Raw genomic sequence first — 10,833 nt, 5'->3', positions numbered from 1 at the left:
CTGGATAGTTTGAGATCAATATATAATATATAAATGTATCCAAAAAAAATAAATATAATATATAATTTAATCGAACACATTTGATTATAGTGTTATTCAGATCGGCTATGACAAGTTTGAAAAAGAATTTTCGTGTGCATTCATATATTACAGGAATTTAATTATTAACTGTAAGACTTTTCCATTTCGGAGGCAAAGGTGTGGCCTCCATGGACCGTATTAAACGTCCCATGGAAAAGACTTCATTTATAATAAAAAATTAAAAAAGTAATGTAAGAAAATACTTATCTCCTTAACTTTTATAAAATGCAGCATCACATTTACAAATAATAACTTTACAAACCCTATTTGTGATAGAGAATGTATAATAAAATATAAGTGTGTTTAGATACAGACTTAATTTTAAATTGTCTTTATATTATAAAATTAATTTTAATTAAATGTAAGATTGAAATAAAGTGATTTATGTTTAAAAAAATTGTTTAAAATAAGTTAATGATAAAATTTAATATGAAATTCTTAACTCAACTTATAACTTTTAGTCAACCCTAGATTGAATAATATAAAATTTTAATCAAACATCATATATATTTTTTTCTTGATGCGTTTGATGTAGGTGGGCGTGTTGACGTAGGGTTGGGAAACCCTCCCAACAATTTCATGCAATAACATGAACAGAGGGAGAGGGAGGAGGAAAAGGAATCCAATCCTAATTTTTCAAGTGTCAAGCTAATATCATTTTAACAGACAAGTATCTTTTTTGGTTAAACACATGATCATTCATCTCTTACAACGCGTACGAGTGTAGTAAAACAAAACATACCTTGGTTACTGCTCTGGGTTGAATTTTGTCAAGAGCAGAGCAAAGGATAATGCCACTACACAATGCAATCCTGAAATCTTCTTCAGAAGGTTCAGCTGGCAAGTCTTTTCCTCCAACAACTCCTACTGTCTTTCCCAGCCACCCAGCTGCTTCATTCCTTCTTATAGCTGCAAAACGAGACAAAAGTACTATATATGTCATCTTTTCTTGCAATTTGGCCAAGTTTCATGCATTTACTACACGTTCTCCAATCGTTTTTGTTGTGGTATGATCAACACAGAGGGCTCGTAAAACCAAAATAACACAATTTTCAACATTGCAAACAGGTGTCATTTAATTGGAGGCAACCATCTTGATATTCAACCCAACATTCTAACCCAAAATAGAGAACAAAATAACAATGTGTATGGATTGAAAACTACTCAAAATAAATAAATAAATAAAGCAAATGAAGAGAACAATGGAGATAGGTGTCATGTTCCTGAGCCAGGAATATCAAATAGCAAGTCGAATCCAACAAGGTCACTTTGAATAATTGGTATGGGAGGTTATTAATATTTTGCACCAACTAACTAACAATAGTAGCTCACATAGATGATTCTTAATTGCAAGTCACAAGTTAATTAGATGTTGTCATTCCATCTTTCACTGATTTTTTGAAGTTATAAAGTGTATATACAACTTTTACCTATAGTGCATATACAATATTTACCTACAACATGGTAACTGAATTATATCTCAATTCTAAAGGCAGATAATATAAAGTTCAAGTCTGATCTTCTTTCTTAAATTTGCAACGAAACTAATAAAGCAGAGCTAATTAAATGCTATGGCGGTCGCAAGTAATGAGTTATATGTAAGTGACAGAAAGAGATAGTATAATCCCAAAGCAACCTTTGTATTGAACAGGTGTACAGCAAACCATTATGTAAATTTTGATCGATGATTCTATTGTACCAAAAAAAAAAAAAAAAAAAAAGGATCGGCCATTTATTTTAAATAATATTAAGATGAGGATAGGAACGAGTTTATTCATGGCCAACAAAGCATGAAAAGGCCCTCTAAGCGGTGGAAGAAAAGGCAAAGCTTCCGCAGGTTGTTTTGCTTATCAAAGAGCAAAGGGCTGAAGCCTAATCTGGAAGATGCAATATCAAATTGCAGAAGATTGTCCTCCAGCTGATACCCTCCCATAACTATCGAAGTTCTTGTGTTCTTTCCACCATCCACAAACCCTAAACAGATTACATCATCGCTCACGTCCACAACCGAGTTTGCTCCAAACATCTTCCAAATCACATTCTCATTATGGAGAACAAGCTCAATGGTTGGCACCGACCACCCCAACCGTGTGTGCTGAGCGCATTCTTTCTGCTTAAGCATGTTTGGAATGGAGCCACAGGAGCAACAACCCTTGTGATGTTCCTAGCCGCAGAAGCAAAAAGAAGACGATATCTGTTCAGGGCCGTCACCGAAGAAAATGACGCCGTTGGATGCAAGGTAAATGGCGAATTTCCCGTGAAAGCCAAAAGAAGACGATATCTGCGAGGGAAACGAATTGGAGTTGGAATCATCAGCCATGTTGGCAATAATAATGTGAAGGGTTAATGAGAACTGAAGAGAAATAATAAGGCGGAGAGATAATGAGAACTGAAGAGAATAAGTGACGTAATAATAATGCGAAGGGATCCCCTATCTATATAAAGAAAATAAGGGAACAGAGGCGATACACGACAAAGTACTAGGGACGCTGAAACGGTAGTTAGAAGACTAGTTAATGTATATTGTATAGTTATACCTTCTACTTTTCACATTTAATTCCAGTATATATACAAAGCTGAAAAGGTAAGTGATCACAAGATGACAAATGCACCCCAAATGAAGAAAATAATAAATAAGGAAAAGAGCAACACTAAGAGTCTAACATAACACAGTGCAAACAGACACACTACCTGTACAGTACCAGTGACAGTGACAGTTTTAAGAAAAAGCCGAGCCGACTGACACGCCGAGGTTCGCACTACCCGCCACCCTGTAACAACACGCGCACTTGCACGTGCAAACGTACTCAGTCCGAACACCAAACACTCTCTCACGGAGTACAGTGGGAAAAAAAAACTCAGGGCTAGTCATATTATTATTTATTCATTAATTAATTAATTGCAAAAATTAAAGGTACGTTTGTATTGATTTTTTAAGAAAATTTTTTTTATTAATTTCTTATTTTAAAAGTACTTTCTATCAAAGTTATAGCTATTTAAATTTTTTAAAAAATATTTGATTTTTAATTTTTGTTTTTTTAAAAAATTAAAATTTTTAGCTTCTGAAAAAAATAAATTTTTGATTTTTTTTATGATTTCTGCTTTTATTAAAAGCTGATATCCAAACAGACTTTTTCTCAAGAAGTGTTTTTTTTTTCTTAAAAAAAAAATAATTTTTAAAGAACAAAAAAATCATTCAAACGGACTCTAAGTAACCCACCACCAACTCATCGTTATCATTCTCTGTTTCCCAGCTTTCACCACCGTCACCGCTGCCACCCTCTGCCGAGAAGCACCGAGTTCTGGAAAATGGAATCATCAAGCGTGCTTTCAACCCTTATGGTTCCGCTGCCTATACTTCATCACCATGAGTGCTTACAGAGGAGGCATGAACACCTTCGCCATTAATGGCCTCGCTTCCAAGCCCCTTCATGTTTACGGTAAACCCACCTACAAGTATGAGTGGGTCACCGCCGGCGACACCTCCAGTGACAGTGACAGTGACAGTTTTAAGAAAAAGCCGAGCCGACTGACAAGCCGAGGTTTGCACTACCTGCCACCCTGTAACAACACGCGCACTTGCACGTGCAAACGTACGCCTCCACTCTACTCATGGGAGTCAAAATCTAGTGAATATAATTACTAGTTTGGCTATACCAAAATGATAAGTGACGGATGGCACGTGAATATAAATTTGACTTGTTTGAATTAAAAAACAGAAAAAAAAAAAAAAAAAAAAATTATGGCATAGCCCCGAGCTCAAGGAAATCAGCGCTAGAGGTGGCAAAGCGGGCTATCCGCCCCAGCCCGTCAAAAAGCGGGTTGGTCCGTCCCACCCCGTCATCAAAGATGGGCTAGATATCTCAACCTGCCCCGTCCCGTTTGGACGGGCGGGGCGGATTGCCCGCCAAACTCATGACATTTTACACTAAAAATTAAAAAAAAAAAAAAAAAAATCAGCCCGGGCAAGCTGGCTGGCAGCGGGTTTGAAAAACTCAGCCCATTCCACCCCGTTTAACGGGCTCGGCCCATTTTGCCAACTCTACTCAGCGCACTAGTAGATGGTTAATTGCTGCAATTATTTTGGTGGATGCAGAGACCTTCATAAAGGAGAATAAACATTTTTCAGAGAAAATTATATAATAAGATAAAAAAATGAATTAAATATTTCTAATCCATCGGCTAATTCTAACATAACCCAATAAATGAATGGGCCTTACGAGTTATAGTGTCAAGATGATCTGACCACACAAAGGATCGAAAAATTAATGGGATTTTTTTTTTTTTGGATACAAAATTAATGGGACTTTGAAATAGCAGAATAAGCTAACCCTAGGACATGGGGCTTTTTTTGACAGCTCTACTGATGGGAGTAGAGTGAGAAAAAAAAACACTCTACTTAATTAATTAATTGCAAAAATGAAGTAACGCTCTAATTAATAAATACATAAATAAACAAAACAAGGACAAAAGGACCATGCACCTCACAGAATTTTATTTAAAAACAAATAAATAGAAAAAAAAAACTATTTTGCAAATTGGTATTCTAAAAAGAGACTAGGTTCACGAGTACAAATACAAACAAGAAAAAAAAAAAACTTAATTTTACTATCTTCATACAACCGTAATAAATTAGTTATCCTAAACTTAATGTGCAATCAATAATAGCATTCAAACTGACATATAAAATTCATTGTTTACTAGGAGTGAATTTTCGATACAAGGAGGTATATCCTTACCAAAAAAGAAAAAAATAGAGTTATAGAAGAAAATAATCATAAAGACAAGGGTGATGTAAATGTTATTTATTTTCATATTTGATCAAAGATGTACTGAATGATGATATCTGTAATACTGTAAATATTTCCCTTGACTAGAGTTCAAGTTACCACCCAATTACATCACTATTGAAAGTCATTGTGGTTAAAGAGGGTTTTATTTTTATTTTTTTACTCAATGGTATAGCTTAATTGCTAAATTCAATCCACACCAAATATATTTTTGAGGAAGAATGAAAGGCTTTAACATCCAATGGACTTGGACCGACTCATCTCAAAAACCAATTAAAATAGGTATATCAAAAAAAAAAATTCCTTAAAAAAAATGATGATTTTGTCAATTGAATTTTGTTGGACAGGTTTAAAACTTAGAAATCATCATAGTTTTTTGGTCCTCACGTCGATTACAAGCACCTGAGCTTTCAGTGAATTGAATCATCAATCATGAAACATACATAAACGAGAAAGAAATAAGGAAACGCCAAAAAAGCAAAGAGATCAAACACTTATTATCTTTGCCTGTTCCTACGTTACATCCAAATTTCCAATGAATGTCCCACCAACCCACCCAATATAATAACAAAAGTGGAAGAAACTAGAAAGAACTATAGATTTTTATTAAAAATGATTCTGTTTTTTTAAGTACATTTCTTGCTATGGCAGCAAAAACAAACAGAATGATATTTATATGTATCTACAGATCAGAATTGAATTTAACGCCTGAAATAATAATTAGACCACGTGAACCTGTAATAGCCTTCCAGAAGGTATGACAAGATAGTAGTCCCTACTTCGTTTTCAAAACTGTGGGCCCAATGGATACCTAGTTCCTTTCATTAGGAGCACACCAGCAAAAGTGGCAGCACCGGTCCTATCTCAAGAATGAATATCACATGAGAGTACGTACCAACATCAAAGTTGTGTTCACTTGTCTCGTATATTATTGCCACCCTTTAAAAAGAAAATAACTGCAAACTAATATACCAGCACCCCCAGCATATGCACCTCCCCAAGAGGGATATAATCGTATAAGCTCCCAAACCAAAACGTTTGCCCTCAATGTTTCGCTCTTTTGGAAATTGCTATTGACTACTGCAAGCCATACAAGGGACTTTCAGGCGTGCCGATTGCAGAGAAATCCTTTTGTATTGTTGCAGTATACTATTTGATTTCTAATACTTCATTTCAGGTAAGTGACTAGGGCATGCGCTCAAGATCGATGGGACATTTCTCCCACAAACGGGGGAAGATTTTTGGCCAGTCCCAGCAGAAGAATTCTTAGATTGATGCATCTGTGAAGTGTTCATTGATGAACAAACTTTGCTTCCCTGGGGATTTATATTCAAGTTGCCCCCATTAGGTGGAGTTCCTGCAACTGTTGTACCAAAAGGCTGGTTGTTACTGAGTAGCTGTTGCCCATGGGGTGGCAGGGATGACATGTAATTTCCCCCAAAAGATATTTGCGTTTGACCCTGTAAAACTCTTCCTTGCTCCTGAGAAAAACTTTTGAGGGTTGGGGTAGTAGATGTTACAATAGATGTGTTAAGAATCTGAGAATCTGGGGTTCTTCCCGAGTTCTTAGACTGAGAAGCTTGATTAGAACTTTTGCACTGAGTTTGATTTGGTGAGAAAACTGGGAAACTATTTAAAATTTTCGTAGCTGCAGTAGCATTAGTTGATGATGCTTTATATCGAGTAGCCATAGCAGATTGCTGCTGTAACATACCATGCTGCTGCTGCTGAAGATGAAGCAGCTGTGGTGACTGTTGAGAATTTGAAGCATTACCAGAAAGAGGCAAACTTGTGGTTGTTGCAGTTGAAGTTATGGAACGACTAGGCCAGCTTCCATTCATAGGAGATGATACAAAGTTAAGATTCTTTGATGAATTATCAAAAACAAGGGTCGTTGGGCCACTGGTTGACGGCTTCCCAGAAGTGGCTTTCTTTTCATCATCTTGATGGGAAGAATCACCTCCACTCTTCCCTTCGGTAAGAGAATATATCTTTGGCTGAGTAGTATGAGATGTACTTGCAGCTTGATATCCTTGCCATGCAATATCAGGCAGGCTCTGAAATATCACTGGGTTCTGTGTCATGGCCGAGAAGTTAAGATTTGAAGGAACACTGGTCCCATTAAATGCAGCAAATGATATTGCAAATGCTTGAGATGGTATTCGTTCAACTCCCCCCTTTAAAGCCTCTTGCTGTTGCTGTCTATCACTAAAATTTCCACTGTTGCTGCCAACACTATCCGATTTTGCAGATTGCCTAAAAGAAAGGTTCGGTGGCTGAACTGGAATCGGGAAGTTCTGCCCAAACACATTCTTTTGGGAGTAAGCCATTCCACTAGCAACAGATGAGACATTCTGTCCGGCCATCCCAGTCTCGTGATTGTGAGAATGAGACAGTGATGTATGCTGCTTTGCTGGCTGTTGTAGTGGCATAGCTGTAGAGGTCAAAATATTGCTGCCATTAACTTGAGTCCCCTGTGACTGCTTATGAGATGATGACGAAACACCTGTAGTGCTTGCATTAGGATAACTTGGTTGAACCAGTGCTTTGGAATGAGGATGCTGTTGTGGATGCTGAAGAGGATAGAACATTTGAGAAGAGTACAAAGGCCCACTGAGTACGGGAGTTGCTGGCGCAGGGCTTGCACCTTTGATTGCTGCAGATGTTCCAAGATGAGTTGAAAAGGGGAATGGATACCCGTTATTCTGAACTACTGTCATATATGAAACATCATTGGCTGCCAAATTTGGGTAGCTAAAGCTCATTGCAGCACCAATTGCTGGCAGTGATGAGGTACCAAGAGATCCAGCACCTGAACTATGGGATTTATTAGATGAGGAAGCACTGCTGGTGCAATTCACACCACCTGCCTGACTAGTAGCTGTTGTTACTGATGCTTGATGTTGGCCCAGTGGAAACAGGAAAGCAGGACCATGCTACATTCAGAATAAAAGAACGTGACTTTCCAAAATAATACATATTAATGCAATCAATAAAATAAATGACATACTATTAGTGAACTGTATAGAAGCTATTAGAAGACAAGATCATACCACCAAATTATCAGATGACTCTGGATGCGGACCTTGCCGAAAAACAAGCTGCTTCATTTGTGTTGAATCCACTGGGTTGGTAGGAACGGAACTTTTAATTGCATCAAGACTGTAATTATAATCACCTGTGGCGGCCCAACCCTTCTCTTGTGCAGCATTTTGGTTCATACCTGGGGAGTGTTTTTGAGACTGCTTTCCGACAACCACACTTTCAGCAGAGTTCATTCGAATGACATTTTTGGGCTTTGTGTCACACACAGAACTATAGCCAATAGCTGATTGCAAAAAGGGGTTCACCTTTGTACACTGCTGGTGCATGAATATGTTGCGAGCAATGTGATGATGGGTTGCACATCTCTTTGGTCGAGGTTGAGAGAGAACCAAATTCACATGCTGAATGTTCGAATTAAGCAAGGGATTAATCATGATACAATTCCATGTTACAGGCAGGAAGCAAGAATATTAACACTCGTAAGAATAAAGAAAGGACTTAAACAAGTACAACAAAAATCAATTCAGTGAGAGCTGTATTACCTGTGGGGCTGTCGATGATCCTGTGGTTTTTTCCGTCTTCACAACTGTCTCCAAGGGCGGCAGGTATCTGCCAATGATAGTTATTGATCTTAGTAAAATCACAATTTTCACATGACCAATCATTAAGTAAAAATAGATATGGATCAGAACGAAGAAAAAAAACAGGTTCTGAGGGAAGTAAATGGTCTAATACCCAAGAGAGAGACTGCATGGCTGTTCTGATACAGTTGTTGACAAAGGCATCGAACTAGATTGAACTGAAGAAGAAAAGAATAAGAATAAGAGGCCTCTAATCAACAAGTTAGCCACAACCAGAGTTGGCGGGTGGCACTGTATAATTACATTAAAAAAAAAAATGTCAAGTTACCAGTTTTCTCCACTTTGGAATTTCTCGATGTAGTAGGTTGTTCCTCCTTATTCCTATCCTCCTCTTCTAATTCATTGTTCGTAGCTATGTCTTTATGTTTGTTTGGCTTCTCCAAATCAAATTTTATCTGCACCTCTTCAATTTCTTCCTGCGTTTTCTCTTTCTCAACGAGTCTTTCCACCATCTTGTCTTCACCCCTTGACAAGCTATCCCTTTCTGGGGATAGGGTCATAGGAGGAGGAGCCTGTTGGAAATGCACTCTTCTTCAGATATTTGACAGCAAAAACCAAGATAAATGTAACCGGAAAGCGAACAAGAAGAATCCTCACCATCAGATCAATCTCAAACTTGTCCACACGTTGCATGTTGGCCCCCGGAACAGCACACATCCTAGTAAAATTAAAGCAACAAGGAAATGGAATCAATAATCAGCCATCCCAATAAGTATATAAAGAGCAATTTTCAAAAATGCTCACACTCTGGTAGAAGTAGAATCCTGTTTATCCACATCCAACTTGGACTTGGAGCATGATGGTGATTCCACTGAGAAGAGTTCTGATCTTCCATCTGCAGTATCGCCACATCCAACACCTGAATTCAAATTTTCTTCCTTAATGTCCTCTTTTGACTCATTCTCATGACAAGAAGCATTATCACCCTGACAACCCGACCGACTTGGTGATTCAGGTGAAGGTTTCTCCATTTTCGCAGGTTGCTCACTTTCAATTCTGAAAGACTCGGCCGTTGAATTGTTCGGAGCTGGAGCAGAAGAACTGTAGTTTTCCCCTTTCTTTTCCTCTGGTAATAAAAAAGGATCAGGAAAAATAAATGAGACAAATTCCATTATCTAATCGAGAAAATTCAACTCACCAGCATCCGTTGAAGGATGCGAATCGCTAGCTTCAAGCTTTTGCGAGGAAGACTCGTGGTTCTTAGAAGTCCTTAAACCGTACAGAAGCTCAGCTATCTCAATCTCGATGTCTTCTTGAGTTGAAGAAGACCCCGTCGTCTTCAGAAAGCGAGTCTTGGGTTCAATCGATTTCTAAAACAGAAAAGGAAGCTATATCATTGTATTTTTTTCTTTTTTTGTGACAAAATAAAATTGATTGAAAAACTATAAGAGAAAGCAAAGGTAGCACAATACCATCTTCTTCCGAAGAGAAACATTGGAAGACGAAGGCGATGCCGTTTCAGCACTCTGAAAACTCTGCTCCTCCATCCAACTCTCATGCGCTCTTTTCACAGTAGCTGCAGAAAAAGAAAAAGAAAAAATCAGTGCTCCGAATAGAACAAAAAAACGAGTGGGTTTTGATTGAGAAGGACCTGAACGAGCCTTCCTGGGAACTGTGGCGCCGATCATTTCGTCTGTTATGTTCCAGGGCCGTAGGGCGGTGGAGATTCTCCGGTGGTTTTGATCGGATATGGATGAAGCAGTCTCGCAGTGCTGTTGTTGTTCATTTCCCACACTCTCATTTTCGGTGCGGTGAGAGTTACACGCTCTCCTCCTCTTGAACGAATCTCTATCCCTCTTAGCCTTTAACCTCACCGTCTCTTGCAGCTCCACCTGTCCTTCCTCTTTTAAAAGAAACGCAACGCAAAATCACATAACCCGATGATGGGGAAAAAAAAAAAAAAAAACACAACAAAAGAAAGAGAGAATGAAATAAGAGGAACATACGAGAAGAGCCTCGAAGAGAAATTGTCGGGTGACGGCGCCTAGGGAAGGAGGCATTTGGTGTGGAAGGCATGGATGATGATGATCTTCTTCTGATGAGGTTGGGAAGTTCTTTTTGATGTTGTTGATGATGTTGTGTTGTCTTCTCATGTAACCTAAGTCGCCGAGAAATCAGTTTGTGTGTAGCGTAAAGTGGTGCGGGAGAATTGGATGCGTTACCGGAATCCCGGCATGAGCGGCGGAATCGTTTGACAGCGAAATGAATGGCGTTGTTTTCTGTAGAAGAAATGCTCTCTCACTTGGCGTTTTCTCCCCCTTCTTTTCGGTTTTTGG

The 10,833-nt window shown here is 38.3% G+C and overlaps 1 protein-coding gene across 1 annotated transcript; it reads right to left on the bottom strand.

Annotated features, from left to right (window-relative positions):
• Positions 1-5,555: 5,555 nt before the first annotated feature.
• On the bottom strand, positions 5,556-10,810 carry LOC133287724 (protein TIME FOR COFFEE-like). The gene is made up of 11 exons (XM_061485389.1): positions 10,504-10,810; positions 10,149-10,400; positions 9,970-10,073; positions 9,696-9,867; positions 9,302-9,623; positions 9,155-9,215; positions 8,826-9,069; positions 8,652-8,715; positions 8,459-8,525; positions 7,925-8,317; positions 5,556-7,807 (listed from the first exon to the last, which is right to left on the bottom strand). Exons 1-11 carry the CDS (start codon positions 10,571-10,573, stop codon positions 6,032-6,034), a joined length of 3,525 nt encoding a protein of 1,174 aa, XP_061341373.1. The 5' UTR covers positions 10,574-10,810; the 3' UTR covers positions 5,556-6,031.
• Between the last annotated feature and the right edge of the window lie 23 nt (positions 10,811-10,833).

This window comes from Gastrolobium bilobum, unplaced genomic scaffold, assembly GCF_033153095.1.
Source record: "Gastrolobium bilobum isolate Gb01-03AN ecotype WA unplaced genomic scaffold, APGP_CSIRO_Gbil_v1 utg2833, whole genome shotgun sequence".
NCBI classification, from domain to species: Eukaryota; Viridiplantae; Streptophyta; class Magnoliopsida; order Fabales; family Fabaceae; genus Gastrolobium; species Gastrolobium bilobum.
This window is presented reverse-complemented; position numbering and strand designations above follow the sequence as displayed.

Coding starts and splice junctions, on each gene's coding strand:
- LOC133287724 (XM_061485389.1), bottom strand. CDS start 10,573: ATGCCTTCCACACCAAATGCCTCCTTCCCTAGGCGCCGTCACCCGACA. Junction 10,401..10,503: donor TTCTCTTCGAGGCTCTTCTC/GTATGTTCCTCT, acceptor TTCTTTTAAAAG/AGGAAGGACAGGTGGAGCTG. Junction 10,074..10,148: donor TCCCAGGAAGGCTCGTTCAG/GTCCTTCTCAAT, acceptor CTTTTTCTGCAG/CTACTGTGAAAAGAGCGCAT.